At 42.3% G+C, this 17,600-nt stretch overlaps 1 protein-coding gene and 1 pseudogene across 3 annotated transcripts in view; one reads left to right on the forward strand and one right to left on the reverse strand.

Moving 5' to 3' along the window:
• Window positions 1-17,600, forward strand: part of ARFGEF3 (ARFGEF family member 3) — a 180,873-nt gene that overhangs the window by 88,116 nt on the left and 75,157 nt on the right. For all 3 annotated transcript variants that reach the window (XM_047733626.1, XM_047733627.1, XM_047733628.1), the window contains 4 exons: window positions 4,215-4,319; window positions 5,199-5,532; window positions 15,122-15,234; window positions 15,986-16,896. In XM_047733626.1, the coding sequence (XP_047589582.1) occupies window positions 4,215-4,319; window positions 5,199-5,532; window positions 15,122-15,234; window positions 15,986-16,896 (1,463 nt within the window). The remainder of the gene's footprint in view (window positions 1-4,214; window positions 4,320-5,198; window positions 5,533-15,121; window positions 15,235-15,985; window positions 16,897-17,600) is intronic.
• Window positions 12,614-13,081, reverse strand: LOC125102415 (ubiquitin-40S ribosomal protein S27a-like; annotated as a pseudogene).

Consider the following 17,600-nt stretch of genomic DNA (forward strand, 5'->3'; position numbering starts at 1 on the left):
ATTCCACTTCTTACACAATTATGTAAGTCCCTCTCTCCTTCTGCTACCTAAATTTGAATTGTCTCAAGGGGGAAGGGGTAAGATCCAAATGATTGATCATCAAACAAAATTCTAAGAACTCCAGAGATCCAGGATGTGCTACCAGATTACCTTCGCAGGGACCTTGCCAGGATGGGGCCTCCTTAGCTTTCAGGGCGCACTGGTCCACTCACGAGAGTCGTTCTCCATGGCTCTTGAACCTGGGAGGAAGTTCAGAGATGGGCAGAGAACGAGACCAGCAGCTCCTCAACCTGCCATCCATGAAATGCTCCAACGGAAGACATGGCCGAGGGACTCGCAACCCTCCATGTTGGCAGATTTTTCCTCATGTGTTTTGAAAGGGTTGGCTGGCTTCTTGGCTTCTCACCATGCTGTGCCTTCCACATATTTGTCTGTCTACAGTCAGACAAATAAGAACTGCACACACACAGGGCACATGCCCGTGTGTATCTCGCAAGGCACATGTGTGGAGGTTGCTTACATTTCAGACAGCTCTTTTAGTGACGTGACTCATGCAAGGCCATGAGCACCCGTTTTTCCAGACTGCAGCAGCCCACAGAAAAGCTGCTGTGTTTGGTCTCCAAGGAGACTCCCAGGCCAGTTACCTTGGCGATGCCTCCTCTCTGTCATCGGGTGTGATGACTCGGGCTTGCAGTATTGCTGCCGCGTGTGTTCTCTGCAGATACTCAGAGGAACCTTGACTGCTCGTGGCTTTTCTGCGGGTCAATTTGCAGTTTCAGAAACTGGGAATCTTTATCGTCTATAATTCTTTGAGTTCTGCAATGTGAGACTGCCAGTTTGAAAAATAGATGTTTTTGAATAGGGACACTTAATAATTTTTTATTATATCTTATTTAAATTCAATTAGTAACATGGAGCGTATTAGTTTCAGAGGTAGAGTTCAGGGATTCATCAGTTGCATATAACACCCAGTGCTCATTACATCAGGTGCCCTCCTTAATGCCTATCACCCAGTTACCTCATCCCCCCACCCCACCTCCTCTCCTATAACCCTCAGTTTGTTTCCTGTAGTTAAGAGTCTCTTATAGTTTGTCTCCCTCTCTGCTTTTGTCCTATTTTATTTTTCCCTCCTTTCTCCTATGAGCCTCTGTTTTGTTTCTTAAAATCCACATGTGCTGAAGTCATAGGATAATCATCTTTCTCTGATTGACCTATTTCACTTAGCATAATAGCTAAGTTCCATAAGCATAAAAGCTCCAGTTCCATCCATATCATTGCAAATGGTAAGATTTCTTTTTTTGATGGCTGAGTAATAAGTCTGGTGATTGGTCAGAAAGACGAACCTGAGACTATAGCAGAGATGGTCCTTTCAGAACTTTTTCAAAATGTGGCTTATTGGTTTATGACACTTCTGTTTTACCTTCTCCAATCTGTTCATTTCTACAGCTTCCAGAATTATTGTTCTAAAATGTACATTTGGTCCTGTCCCTTTCCTACCTGCAGAATAAAGTCCAGAGCAAGTCCTCCCAATCCCTTCCTGATCTGGCCCCTGCCGCCTCCCCAGGCCCACCACTCCCTGATAGTATCCTCACAGTCCGCTCCAACCACAGACCACCACCCTCTCCCCAGCACTGACATGGAAGACTCCTACTTGAACTTTAGGTTTCTACGAAGATGGCTTTTCTTTTCGACATTCTTTCTGGATCTTTCTAAGGATTAGATGCCACTCCCATATACTCTCATAGAACCTTGTGTTAAATTATTCATGTGCAGCCGTTCTTACACAATGCTTTACCTACTTGCTTCCTTGTTTCTTTAGTCCCTTGAGAATGAAGAATGTGCTCTTTCTGGTCAGGAATGATGTCTTGCACAAAAGCATAGGGAAGCTTGTGGGTGTAGGAGTATAGAAATATGAAGTCCTTTCCTGACCCCAGAAGGGCTAAGTAGGTATTACCTTTTGTATTCTTCCTCCAACCACCACCTTCCTCTTGGTAAATGGTAATAATTTTTGTGGAAACTCAGCCTTTACCCACCTCTTCTTCCCCCGTCAGCAGGTGTGGAAGAGTATATCCAAATATAAGCAGAATTCCCTTTAAAAATATATATATATGTGTGTATATGTGTATTTGACAGAGAAAGAGAGCACAAGTAGGGGAGCAGCAGGCAGAGGGAGAGGGAGAAGCAGGCTCCCCACTGAGCAGAGAGCCCAACGTAGGACTCAATCCCAGGACCCTGGGATCATGACCTGAGCTGAAGGCAGATGTTTAACCGACTGAGCCACCCAAGAGCTCCATGGAATTCCCTTCTTCAGAATAATGGCATTATTTGGATCATTGTGCAGTTCTCTTTGGACAAGGGAGATCATCATAGAGTATGAGTCAGCAAGCTTTTTCTGTGGAGGGTCTCATACTACCTCTGTTCCTATTCATTTCTCTTGTTTTTCTACAACCCCTTAAAAACGTAAGAATTATTTTTAGATCATGAGGCCATAGGCAGGATTTTGCTCTTGGATATAGCTTGCCAACCAGTTTTAGAATTTGATGTCAATTTTACAGAGACCTATTGCCAAAAATCTAACATAGCCATTAAGCGAGGGGCCCGCAGCAACCCCCGTCTTGAGATCCTTCATCTTGCATCTGTACAAACTTTCTCAGTTTGGCAATGGTATGTGTGTAATCTCTGGGGCTTTGGGATGGTTGATGTAAACTTTTCTTCCTTTCTGTCTCAAGTTTCTAGTCTGCCTGTCACTGGTCTTGCCTCTCGTGTCCACCCCCTTCTCCTGGGAGTTATTTGAACTGTTATGGGTATTAAACTTCCTTTTGGCATTTACTTAAGTTAGGAGAAAAGATATACAACCAAAAATGATTTTCAAAGCGAGTTCCTCCTTTTTCAGAACATACAGGACTCCTGAATGAATTCTCTTAGAAGTATTTATTATATTTATTATATATCATAAATGTGCACTCAAACAGCAAATTCTTCCTTATTCCTGTCGGTCACTTACCACCCACCTAGAATTTAATACTTGCTGGTGGATTAGACAGAAAAATTAGCCTGGGTATAAGAACATGCATCCCCTGAAGTTGTCTTTTTTTTTTTTTTTTAATCTGGCTGTATGGATTAATCTCATGATAATAACTCTGAGAAAAATAATTTGTCCATTGAAAAACCATGTTATCTTCAAAACAAATTCAAATTCAAATTAGTAAAGTGTTGACCATTTTTTAAAAAGATTTTATTATTTACTTGACAGAGATCACAAGTAGGCAGAGAGGTAGGCAGAGGGAGGGGGAAACAGGCTCCCCGCTGAGCAGAGAGACCCATACAGGGCTCGATCCCAGGACCCTGAGATCAGGACCTGAGCCGAAGGCAGAGGCTTAACCCACTTAGCCACCCAGGTGCCCCAAAATGTTCACCATTTAAAAGATAATGTGATTAGTGGTCTTTGAAAAGTTTAGACACACATTAAATTGAACACATTAAGAGTTTGAATGTTTCTGGAATAAACTGTGGAATTTAATTGATAATGATATATCCATATTGGTTCTTTAATGGTAGCAAATGCCGGCGAGGTAGAACACGGTAACTATTCCATGCTCAGTTTTTCTATATATCTAAAACTCCTCTGAAAAACGAAGTCTGTTAATTAAAAAAAAAAAAACTCCCCCGAACTGTTTTAGTTTGCTTGGGCTGCCATAACAAAGTTCCTTAGACTGGGTGGCTTACAGAACAGACATCTACTGTCTCCCAGTTTTGGAGGTGGGATGTCCAAGATCAGGATATGAGCAGAGCTGGCTCCTTCTCAGGGCTTCAGGGAAGGATCTGTCCCACACCACTCTCCTTGGTTTGCAGACGGCCATCTTCTCCTTATGTCTTTTCCATTGTCCTCCATCTATGTGTGTCTCTGTGCCCAGTGTTCTCCATTTTATATGGACCTCAGTCATATTGGGTTAGGACCCACCCAAAGGACCTCCCTTGAACTTGATGGCCTGTGTCAGAGACCCTGTCTCCTATCAGGGCACATTCTGAGGTACCAGGGGTTCAGTCCTCAACATAGAAACACGCAGGGATGCAATTCAACCCCTCATGCTAACTGCCCCCCACCAAAATGAGCACTTCTCTCATGCCTGGCATTCTTCCAAGTGCTCCCCACACGCCCCCTCTTTAATTCTGCCTTCCTGTGCATGTGTCTGTGTGTTGGTTTTGTTCCGCAGTGACCAGCAGCAGCTGCAGCTCCTGTACTTGGAGTGCGTCCTGTCCGTGCTCAGCAGTTCCTCGTCCTCCATGCACCTGCACAGAGCCTTCACTGACCTGATCTGGTGAGCCCCCTACGCCCCCCACACCGACCGGACTCGTCCCCCTTCCAGCTCTGCACCCGGGTCCCTGCCCATGGCATCCATGCCCAACTGGTCACCTCATCTGTGTGTGAATAGTATTTAGAGGAAAAGTAGGGAAATTGCTTTGCTCACATGCACTGGATCAAAATACAGAAGCTAGATACGAGGGCCTCTTGTGTTTTGTTGACGCCACGGGCTCATGCGACTCAAGAATGAGGAGAATATTTTCTAGGTTATTAGATCATCCTAAAAGTATACAAAGGCACCAGAAAGTTGCTCGGGGCGGGGGGGGGGGGGGCGGCAAGAGCTATTGAATGTTATTCTTAGCCCTTGCCTGGTACATTCTCCGTCTCAGCCTGAAGACTAGTCACTCTATTACAGCCAGAGGGCCCACAGGTGACAGGGTCCCAAGCAGCCAGCTAGTTGCTCAAGGTTCCTGGGCTTTTCCACAGGGAGGAAGTCGAAGGATATGTGACAGTGTATGTGTCAGAAATTTAAATTAACTTCTCACATTAGAAGTAGAAATAATTTTGTTATTTATGGTAAAATGAAACTTTCTAACTAAGCCATTTAGCATTTTGAGTCAGTTTCTTTATATAAGATGGTTTCTTAACACTCCTCTTGGTATTTTTATTTAGTTCATTCTGCCTTGAGTTATGAAAAAGCTATTCTGTTCGTATACCGAGAAGTGATGAGAGACATGGAAGATGGGGGCAAGATGTCGCCCAAAAGAGGAGCAGCAAAGAACCCCGTCCTTACTAGTCATTTTTGTGGCATCTGGTATTTACCCTCAGGACTGTATTCACATCTTATCCTTTTGCCTTGTTAACAAAGCCTTTTTTTCCTCCTGTGTCTTCCCAGGAAAAACCTTTGCCCTGCTCTCGTCGTGATCCTGGGGAATCCGATCCATGATAAAAGCATCACCTCCGCTCACAGCAGCAGCGCTGGCCCGGGCATTGAGTCAGATTCTGCATCTCCAGGAGTCTCTGACCACGGCCGGGGGTCGGGCTGCTCGTCCACCGCGCCAGCCCTGAGTGGGCCCGTGGCTCGGACCATCTATTACATTGCGGCCGAGCTGGTCCGGCTGGTGGGGTCGGTGGACTCCATGAAGCCCGTGCTCCAGTCCCTCTATCACCGTGTGCTGCTTTATCCCCCACCCCAGCACCGGGTGGAAGCCATCAAAATAATGAAAGAGGTAGGGAGGCATGAAGAAGGCCACCATGCTTGCCAGGGGGGCAGTATCTGAACACAGTGGCTTTCCTACAGGAAGCACTCAGAACATGTTTGCCGATCACCTGCTAACACTTACTTGCTACCTCGTGCTATCCAGTAATCTTTAGGCTGTATCTTTAGGGCTGGGGTGTGGGTGCATGTGTTGGGAGCCTGGGTGAGGAGGGGTTGATCGGTGCTCATTGATGCAAAGTCATTGATAATTAAAGCTGCAGGCATTTGACTGGGCCACAGGCTGATTGCATTCTCTTCCTTAGGTACTGTTTGTGCAGATATCGGTGTTTATTCCCTTTGGCTAACATTGGATTTCAAACTGATTTTATGCTCAGGTTGTACATTATCCAAAAAAAAAAAAAAATTGCTAATCTCTGACTGGTAAAAGGAATCCCTTTGCCGCATTCCTTCTTAGGGCTCATATCCCAAACATCATGACCCCTGTGAGAAGGTAGACTTGTCCAGCTTGTAATAGAAATCCCATCTTTCACCATTTTGAGGAGGTACTTCGAAGAAGAATTTCTCTGCTTTCTTGTAAATAACCAGAAAGAAAAGTGATCGGCATTTTTGTACTTGTAAACTTGTTCATTGGCTTTGTTTTTCATACCCATTCCCAAACAACAACAAACCCAGAGTAACAAAATTCCTTTGTTGATGATTCATTTATTTTAAGTAATATTTGCTACTCATCGGTTTCTCAAAAGCTTAATTTAAAATGCCTCTTGGTGTTGTTTTAATAAGATTTGACTGTAATGAGCAATGGAAAGTTCTAACTCAACATTTCTAGAAAAGAAGGAGTGACCCAGATTCCATTGTTCTTTAAGGAAATCTATGAGCACACCATAATATTTTTTTTCTTACCTTCTATATGCCCAGCACTTCATATATATTATCTTTAGTATTCTTAAAAGCTCTTTGATGTTATATATCAACTTTTACCTGTAAAGAATGGTATTTCTTTCCCCCATCACAGCCTCAGGCAATGAGAACAAAAGAGGTCAGCTTTAATACCTGGCTATTCCTAGGTTGGTGAACCCAATACGGCTTTGGAGGCAAGTGAGACTAGACTAGTTTGTTACCACCCAGACAGCAGTGGCCCTCCCTTGGGGACCTGGCCCTACCCTTGTTGAGTGTATAACTGGGGACACAAGATGGGCTTTGTCTGAATAAGCAGATCTTCAAGGGGAAGAAAGAGGGAGGGACTGGCTACACATGCTCAATTCCTTCTAAATCCACTAGACAGATGAGACTCCCCCTCCATCAGAAGGAAGGGAGAGAAAGGAAAGAGCTCCAGAATTTTATTCCACTGGATATTCCTTCTCGTAGAGATATAATGCCGGGAAAAGGAATTTTCCCTCCCACAAGGAAACTAAGATCCCAAGGGGTCAGATGATTTTCCCAAGGTCACAGAGAAAGAGGTCCATCTTTCCATGGTCCATCTGACCTGAAACCCATCATCTTTTGCTGCAACACACTTATTACCACACTTTGATATTGCAATGCAGATGATTCTGGGAGTCCCTTTCCATGCTGTCTCACCTACCCCTTGGTGAGACTGAGTTGAAGAGTCAGGGTTTGGATCCTGTCTCTGCCACTCCCCAGCAAGGTTGTAGCAGCTAAATCATTTAACCCTGAACTCACAATTTTTTATCTTTACACAGTAGAAATATTCCAAAGGCTCAAAATGCAATAACGTTGGTATAAATACTCTGTAAGTATAAAGTGCTAGGTAACTATTTGGCATGCTTATCGCTATCCTAAGGAAAAGAATAAATGTGTGGAGGCTGAAAAGAGCTGGTCCTCATGACCTCCTGCTAAGAGTAGTATACCAGTTCTCGCTCAGCTCCTTGTCTGCCGCCTGCCTGTTTTCTTCCTTTTGTCTTTCTGAATTTAGGCTCATAAGTCACTACCGTTAAGTATTTTTCAGGCTCTAATGGCTCCTGTTGACTCTCTCAGCAAGACTGAATTACTCTGCCCAGTTTCCAGATCCTTCTCTCACCATTCTCATTTCCCATCATTTCCCAGGTTCCCCCCCCTTCCATCTGACTGACCCTGTTCTGTCCCGCTCCCACTTTCCTGCTTCTATTCAGACTCCCTTCCCTTCTCCCCAGGGCCCATGCCCTGTAGCAGGGTCCAGAAGTGATTCCACTGTGCTAGGTGTAGCTGGCACTACATGTTCGTTTATTTACAAACCCTCTTAGGAAAAGAATACCATGCCCGATTTCCAGATGGGGAAGCTGAGGCCCCATGTGAAGTTACTTGCCCAAAGTCCTTATGAGTAGCCGGGCTACCAGGTGAACCCAGACATTCTAAGGACAGCTGCCCCTGCTATCAAAATCCTCCTCCTTTACAGTTCTGCTTCCTTAAACCATGAATTCTTTAAATTCCATCATTTAGCAATTAATTTTATGTCCCATCCCACTGATCATTTCCCAGTATGACTTGGTACAAACTTCCTGTCTCTTCAAGTATGTGTGTGTGTACGTTACTCTTTTTTTTTTTTTTTAAAGATTTTTATTCATTTATTTGACATAGAGAGAGATCACAAGCAGGCAGAGAGGCAGGCAGAGAGAGAGGAAGGGAAGCAGGCTCCCCGCTGAGCAGGGAGCCCGACGCGGGGCTCGATCCCAGGACCCCGGGATCATGACCCGAGCCGAAGGCAGAGGCCTAACCCACCGAGCCACCCAGGTGCCCCACGTTACTCTTATGTGTGCCCTGCCCACCCCCTTATCTAACACTGCAGAGTGCTTGCCTCAGCGTAAGTGCTCAGGGAATTGTGGCTGAATGACAGATGAACCTGAGGACAGAATATCTGCAAAGAGGGTGTTTTGAGAACAGCAGAAACCTTTCTTTCCCACCCAGACGTGACTGGTCCTGGGCTTGTGGCTGCCCACAGCAGATGCACTTGCTGCCTGAATGCTAAGTAAATACATCGCATTACGGGGCACATAGGTGTCTAAATGTATTTTCAATAAGCATTTATTGGCCACCGCGCAGGAAATTTGGCTTGTTTTCCCCTTTCTCATCGATTTGTCTAGCTCTCCCCCAGATGATTTTACATGAGTAGCATGGCCAGGCCATGCTGCCCCATGGAGCACAGCTGACCGATGGGGGCCGAGTTACTCCACTCACTATGACAACCAGTCAGCTGGGAAGCTTGTAACTTGGAAACCAAAATGTGCCATCTGTGCACACAAGGAAAACCACTGCGCACCCAGGATGTTTGTTCAACCTTTCAGAGTTTGAGCACTTGGTGTGTTATTTCCCTGTTGTCTTTGTGACTTGTCACCCCGCCATACACGCCGTGTGCCTATTAATCAAAGACAGGACATTTTGTTCTTCATGACAGTTTTCTTTTCTGTTTCTGCTTTCCCAAAAAAGGAACAGTAATCAAAAGTTCACCTTGCTTCCTTTCCTCTTTCCCTGGTTTGGCTTCAGAAGGAGTTCCTTAATTTTTTTTTTTTAAGATTTTATTTATTTATCTGAGAGAGGGAGAGAGGGAGAGAGCACATACATGAGCAGGGGGGAGGGAGAAACAGACTCCCCGCTGAGCAGGGAGCCCAACACAGGGCTCCATCCCAGGACCCTGGGATCATGACCTGAGCCAAAGGCAGACGCTTAACCAACTGAGCCATACAGGTACCCAGGAGTTCCTTAATCTTTATCAGACTGTGACACCCCAGCCTCTGATAGCACATCCCTCCCTCCCACTGGAGGAAGCTCAGATTCCACGTGCCCTGCCTTTCTTCAAGTGGTTGTTGAGGATTCTTTAGAAGCGTGATTGCTTTCCTTCCCGATTTGGAAACAACTGAGAAATAAACCCAAAATCAATGTGAGGATTCAAATATGTCATCTAACTTATTACTGGTAAGGTTAGATTCGAGAATGTAATGAGATTCCAAGAGAAAGTGAGATTCCCCACAGCTATCCCTCTGAAATGCACCTTTCTTTCTAGCCTGAGAGGGGGCAGCTGGAGGCTCTTAGGCCTGACCCCTTCCCTTGGATGCAGGGCAGGCTGGTGGTTAGAGAGAGGGTGGGGGGGAGGAGAGGGATGAGGAGAGCAAGGGCAGGAGAGAGAGGAAAAGAGGGAGATGGAGGGGAAAGGAAAGAGAGGAGAAAGGGAAACTTGACTCTTTCAATGTCAAAAAAAAAAAATGTGGAGAGAAAAGCTTCATTGCTATACCTCTAAGAGAGACATTTGCAATTTCCAGGTACAAAGGAAATGTGGAAGGAGGGAGGGAAAGAAGAGTGCCCCTGAAGATAGAACTTTTTCTAGTTAATATACCTTTTCCTGTGACTATAAATTACTTTGAAAATAATGGGCTTAGTGATAGGAAGTCTGTTCCAATACACTTAGCCCAATCTTTTCCTGAATTAATTAGCTTCAAATTGAAATTCTCTGCAAAGATTTCTACCACATGGAAATAAAAACTAGTAAGAACTGAACAGTCATGAAAATGCTATACATGAAAACTTGTAGGATGTAGCCAAAGCTGTACATAGGAGGGTATTCATAGCTTAAAATGATTGTATTTTAAAAATTGGAAACCTAAAATTAATATTCTAATATTCCAAGTTAGGTAGCTGGGAAAAGAGCAGATTAAGTTCAAAGAAAGTAGAAAGGAAAAATAAGGATGAAAGCAGAAAGGAATGTGATAAAAAGAAAATAGAGTGGATCAATAAAGTGAAAAGTACCAGGACTCTGAAAAGACTAAGGAAGTTGAAAAACTCTTAATAAACACAGTTAAAAATATTCCAGAATAAGTAAAAACAAGTGGAAATAAAAATGAAAACATGCATGTAACTACAGGTATTATAAATATTAAAACATTAAAGAAGGTATTAAGGCCACTGAGACCAGTAAATTTGAAAACTTAGATAAAATAGATAAATCCCTGGGAAATAATACAACCTTTAACAGTTTGGCTCAAGAAGAAATTGAGAACCTACATAGTTCTAGAATCTTTAAAGAAATTGAATCAGTATATAAAAAATATTTCCATTAAAAAAAAAAAAACTGACCTCCCCATATAACTTTAAAAACTAGTTATACCGGGGTGCCTGAGTGGCTCAGTCGTTGAGCATCTGCCTTCAGCTAGGGTCATGGTCCCAGGGTCCTGGGTTCAAGGCTGCCTGCTCGGTGGGAGGCCTGCTTCTCCTTCTCCCATTCCCTCTCTCGCTGTGTTTCTCTCTGCCAAATAAATGAAATCTTAAATATATATATTTATACCAACATTTAAGGAATAGGTAATTCTAATAATATATGAACTTTTCCAGAAAGTAGAAAGAGGAAATGCTTCTCAACGTGTTTGGTTTTTCTTTTTTTTTTAATTTTTAGAAGTTGTTTTACCTTTTGACCCCCTTCATCCATTTTTTTCTATCCTCCCACCCCTCACTTCTAGCAACCACCAGTCCATTTTCTGTAACTAAGAGCTTGGTTTTTTGTCTGTTTCTTTAAGATTCCACCTATAGGAGAAATCATACAGCATCTGTCTTTCTCTGTCTGGCTTATTTCACTTGGCATAATATCATCTAGGTTCATCCGTGTTGTCACTAATGGCAAGATTTCATCCTTTTTTATAGATGAGTAATATTCCATTGTGTGTGTGTGTGTGTGTGTGTGTGTATTTCTTTATCCATTTATCCACTGAGACACACTTAGGTTGTTTCCATATTTTAGCTATTGTAAATAATGCTGCAGTGAACATGGGGGTACATGTATCTTTTTTATTTAGTGTTCTCATTTTCTTCAGATAAATATCCAGAAGTGGAATTGATGGATCATATGGCAATCTATTTTTAATTTTTGAGGAAACTTCATGCTGTTTTCCATAGTGGCTGTACCAATTTCCATTCCCATCAGCTGTGCAAGGTGGTCCTTTTTTCTCCACATCCTTGTCAATACTTATTTTTTCTAGTCTTTTGATAATAGCTATTCTAGCAGATGTGAAGTGATATCTTATTGCGGTTTTGATTTGCATTTCCCGTGATTATTAATACTGAACATCTTTCATGTGCCTGTTGACCATCTATATGTCTTCTTTGGAAAAATGTCTATTCAGATCCTTGGCCCATTTTTTAAATCAGATTATTTGTTTTTTTGCTTTTTATTGAGTTGCTTGAGTTCTTTATGTATTTTGGATATTAACCCCTTATCAGATATATGACTCACAAATACTTTCAGTAGATGACCTTTTCATTTTGTCAGCGGTTCCTTTGTTGTTTGATGTAGTCCCACATGATTATTTTTGTTTTTGGTGTAAGATTAAAGAAATCTCTCCAAGACTCATATCCGGGAGCTATTGCCTGTGTTTTCTTCTAGGAGTTTTATGGTCTCAGGGCTTACATTAAAGTCAATCCATTTTGAGTTAATTTTTGTGTATGGTATAAGACAGAGGTCCGTTTTCATACTTTTGCTTGTGACTGTCCAGTTGTTCAAGCACCATTTGTTGAAGGGACTGTCCTTTCCCTAGTGTCTATTCTTACTCCTTTGTTATAAATTAATTTGACATATATGTACAGGTTTATTTCTAGGCTCTCTATTCTTAGAGAGCCTAGAAATAAACCTATACTTTCTGATCTACATGTCTGTTTTTAGGTTAATACCTAAAAACTGTTTTAATTATTATATAAATGCTGTTTTAATTATTATATAAATTATTATATAAGTGTTTTAATTATTATAACTTTATAATATAATTTTAAATCAGGGAGTGTGATGTCTCCTGCTTTGTTCTTCTTTCTCGATTACTTTGGCTATTCCAGGTCTTTTAAGGTTCCATGCAAACCTCAGGTTTATTTGTGCTATTTCTGTGAAAAATACATTGAAAATTTGATAGATACTGCGTTAAATGTGCAGATTGCTTTGGGTAGTATGGACATTTTAACAATACTAATCTCCCAATTCATGAGCACAGAGTATCTTTCCATTTATTTGTGTCATCTTCAATTTCTTTTATTAAGGTCTTACAATTTTCAGTATTCCAATCTTTCATCTCCTTGATTAAATTTATTCCTAGGCAGTTTATTGTTTTTTCTTGAATGTTCATGTCTTTTATTAACCCATATATAATTACTTGTCTTCCGGTTTGTTGAAGCAATAGGTCAGACCACATTTGCCACAATAACATCTGTCGAAGTGGCTAGCCATAAAAACTCCAGCACCACACGCATCTGAAGGGCACTCCCAAAGAAGGTGACTGATGTTGCCTTTCTCATCCACCTTAAAGTATTTCAGAACAGCCGTTTCTCTTCGTTTATTCTTCTTGGGAGCAGTGTAGGACTTATTCTTCTTTCCTTCTTCTTAGCACCACCACGAAGTCTCAACACAAGATGAAGAGTGGGCTCCTTTTGCATGCTGTAGTCGGACAAAGTACATCCATCTTCCAGTTGCTTGCCAGCAAAAGTCAGTTTCTGCTCATCATGAGGAATTCCTTCCTTATCCTGAATCTTGGCTTTTACACTGTCTACTATAGCCAAGAGTTCAGCCTTAAGGGTTTTCATGAAACTTTACATCTTGGTGGTAGTTCCATGGCAGATGGTGGGTTGGAAGGGCATTTTATTATTTTTGATGCTTTGTAAATACATTTTTTTTCATTTCTCTTTCTGATAGTTTATTTGTGGATAGAAATACAACAGATTTTTGTATGTTGATTTTGTGTCCTGCAACTTTACTGAATTCAGTTGTTAGTTCTAACAGTTTTTTATAGAGTCTGTAGGGTTTTCTATATATAATATCATGCCATCTGTGAATAGTGACAGTTTTACATCTTCCTTTCCAATTTGGATCCCTTTTATTTCTTTTCTTGCCTGATTGCTATAGCTAGGACTGACAATACTATATTGAATAAAAGTGGCGAGACTGACATCCTTGTCTTGTGCCTGATCTTAGAGGAAAAGCTTTCAGCTTTTTACTGTTGAATATCATGCTAGCTGTGAGTTTATAATATGTGGGCTTTATTATGTTGAGGTATGTTCCCTCTATGTTCACCTTTTTGAGAATTCTTGTCATAAGTGGTTGTGGAATTTTGTCAAAATATTTTTTCTGCATCTATTAAAATCTATTTTTTTCCTTCATTTTGTTAATGTTGTGTATCATTCCACTAATTTGTGCACATTGAGCCATCTTTGCATCCCTGAAATAAATACCAGTTGTTTATGGTATATGATCCTTTTAATATGTTGTTAAATTTAGTTTGATCACATTTCATTGAAGATTTTTGCATCTATGTTCCTCAGGGATATTGGCCTATACTTTTCTTTACTTGTGGTATCCTTGCCAGGTTTTGGTGTCAAGGTAAAGCTAGCCTTACAAAATGAGATTGGGACAGTTCCCTCCTTTTCTATTTTTTGAGAAGGATTGATACTAATTCTTCTTCGATCATTTGGTAGAATTCACTGGTGAAACCATCTGGTCCTGGACTTTTGTTAGTTGGGAGGGGTTTTTTTCCATATTAAAAAATAATTTTAATATATGAATTTAATTTTTTTATTATGTTCAGTTAGCCAGCATATAGTACATCGTAAGTTTTTTTGTAACGTTCAACGATTCATCAGTTGCTTATAACACCCAGTGCACATCCAGTTGGGAGGCTTTTGATTACCGATTTGATCTCCATACTGGTTATTGGTCAGTTCGGATATTCTTTTTCGTCATGATTTAGTCTTCATAGGTCGAATACATCTAGAACTGTATTAATTTCTTCTGGGTTGTCCAACTTGTTGGCATATATCCTTTATAGGAGTCTCTTATGATCTTTTGTATTTCTGTGGTATCAGTTTTAACATCTCTTTCATTTCTGATTTTATTTACTTAAATCTAATGGGTTTTTTGTTTGTTTTTTGGATTTTTTTTACGAGTCTAGTCAGCGGTGTGTCCATTTTATCTTTCCCAAGAACCAACTCTTAGTTTCATTGATCTTTTCTATTATTTCTTAGTCTCTGTTTCATTTATTTCTGCTGTGATCTTTATTTACTTCTATCAAGTTTGGGCTTCACTTTTTCTTTTTCCAGTTCCTTAAAGTGTAACGATACTGTCTTCATGTAATTAATTTCTATTTTCATGCCAGTGTGGTTAGAAAAGGTGCTTGCTATGATTTCAGTTATCTTAAATTTAAGACTTGTTTTGTGCCCTAACTTATGATCTACCCCAGAGAATGTTCCATGTATACTTGATCAGTCCTGTTTTGAAGCTAACCAGCTTTGATAGCAAAATGAGACAAAGAGAGTACAGAGAAGTTAAATTATAGGCCATTCTCAGTAAAGAGCGTAGATGCAAGTGCCTTATGATTCTGTGCTATAGAACTTTTTGAAACAATCCCTTAGAGAATTTTCTTTGTCTAAGCCAGTCCTGAATTAGGGAGCAGGGAACCCGTGTATTCCATGACAAGAGGAATACTAGATCAGTTTTATTAAGATTTGTAGTTCCAAATAGTTGTGTTTTTCCTTAGAGTATATCACTCACTTTCTCTAAAATACATGCTTACTTGAGCTCACAATTTAAAACCTTGTGCTTTTTTATGGTATTCACTACACTTATTTTCCCCCCCTTTTTCTTAAAGCTACTTGGGAGCCCACAGCGTCTCTGTGACTTGGCAGGACCCAGCTCCACTGAACCAGAATCTAGAAAAAGATCAATTTCTAAAAGAAAGTCTCATCTGGATCTTCTCAAACTGTATGCTACATTCCCCTTTTCCATCTATTATTGCCTGACGAGGACTCTTTCTCTGAATACATTTGACCTTGTTTTAAAATCCCTGAAACTTTTATGAATCTGCATTATGTGGAATTTTATTGTTTAATAATGTTCCCACAAGCCATATGAGAAATCTTATTTCAATGTATTATGATCATGTGCTTTCCATATTTTCATATTGGCTTAAAGTAAACCCAGTATGCAAAGTGAAATGTACAACAATTATTCATTGGGGTTATTTTAGGCAAAGACTTTTTGAATCACAGTACTATAAGGTTCCTTTAGCCCTCCCCTAGAAAACTGAATATTATCTGATTTGTAATAGTTGTACTCACATGCATCTGTTCAGGAACATGTTTGTTTTATAGAGGATGTCCTCATTATCGGATAGGCATTGTGAAAAACTGAACATAATACAAAAGTGAGATTATTCAATGCCTGTCCTCTGTCCTTGTGGAGATTATAAAGTCCATCTGGAATTTTTGTGCATATCCAAATAAACCAGCCAACTGAGAGAGAATGTGATTCAAGGTGGGCCACTCTACCGGAAGGTTTTCCTCTGTGGGCCCAGGCATGTTAGTTTCATTTCCTCCTTGGCCCAGACCATTTAATTCCATACAGATCAGAGGATCTCTCTTGAATACTGTGCTGTTCACTAGACTGACACTTCTTGTTTCTTTTGGAGCATTCTCGCATGTTTCTCATGCTGTTTTCTTCTTTGGACCCTCAGCATCATGGATGGCATGACGGAAGCGTGCATCAAGGGCGGCATCGAAGCGTGCTATGCTGCGGTGTCCTGCGTCTGCACCTTGCTCGGGGCCTTGGACGAGCTCAGCCAGGGCAAGGGCTTGAGCGAAGGCCAGGTCCAGCTGTTGCTGCTGCGCCTGGAGGAGCTGAAGGATGGCGCCGAGTGGAGCCGGGACTCCATGGAGATCAACGAGGCCGACTTCCGCTGGCAGCGGCGCGTCCTGTCCTCGGAGCACACGTCGTGGGAGCTGGGGAATGAGAGGAGCCCTGACATTAGCATCAGCGTGACCACTGACACGGGCCAGACCACGCTGGAGGGCGAGTTGGGCCAGACGACGCCCGAGGAGCACGCGGACCACCACAAGAGCAGCCTCAAGTCACCCGCCGTGCCCGAGAGCAAGGAGATGCTGAGCAAGGTGCCCGAGGCCGAAGCCGTGGACCAGCCAGATGTGGTGCAGAGAAGCCACACGGTTGCTTTCCCCGACATAACTAACTTCCTATCGGTGGACTGCAGGATGAGGTCCTACGGCTCCAGGTACAGCGAAAGCAATTTCAGCGTGGATGACCAAGACCTTTCGCGGACTGAATTCGATTCCTGTGATCAGTACTCAATGGCGGCAGAGAAGGACTCGGGGAGGTCGGACGTGTCGGACATCGGGTCGGACAACGGCTCGCTGGCGGATGAAGAGCAGACCCCTCGGGACTGCCTGGGCCACCGGTCCCTGCGGACCGCCGCTCTGTCCCTGAAACTATTGAAGAACCAGGAGGCGGACCAGCACAGCGCCAGGCTCTTCCTGCAGACCCTGGAAAGCCTCCTTCCCCGCCTGCTGGCTCTGCCCAGCGTGGAAGAGGTGGACTCGGCCCTCCAGAACTTCGCCTCTACCTTCTGCTCAGGTTTGTAGATGGGGCTTGGCTATCGAGTCAGGAAGGGTGTTCAGGGCATTTTGCTGAAATGGGAAATTACCATCTGGCCTGTAGTTTGAAGTGCTCAGAACATCTTAATCACGCTTCTGGTTTCTTATATTTGAAGAGAACAAAGGAATGTAAGACCTATTGGCACCGGCTGGAATTGTAGGCAGCTGATGGCTGGGATACTCTGAGGTTGATAGAGCTTGCTACCTTCTAGAAAGTTGCTGCCGACTAAAACAAAATGACAATCTCTGACTCTCAAAACCTTGAGTTCTTAGTGTAGTTCTACACTTCTCTGTCTAAAAATCACAAAACCATGCACTTGGGTATACCAGTATGTCAACTATTTTAAATGAGGGTTTGAATCAGCTGTAGGCTGACTCCCCCGAACTTGCAGTGTGGGATATCCCAGCATCTGATCATTGTGGGGGGCTTTCTGGTGATCAGTCCCCAACCAACAGCCCACCCAGAGTCACCTCCTTAAAACAAAAGGCGTTCCTGGTGCTCTTATCACTTAGGCATTTACAAGGGTTTTAGGACTCAGGATGAGGTCAAAGATAAATACTAGAACAAGAGATCCTTCTAGAGTTCATATCACTCAGGAAATTATAAGGATTTTAGGAGCTCTGTGCCAGGAAATGGGTGGAGACTAATTATCTCACAGGACTACAGAAAGATGGATGCAAACA

Source organism: Lutra lutra, chromosome 6 (genome assembly GCF_902655055.1).
Source record: "Lutra lutra chromosome 6, mLutLut1.2, whole genome shotgun sequence".
NCBI lineage: Eukaryota > Metazoa > Chordata > Mammalia > Carnivora > Mustelidae > Lutra > Lutra lutra.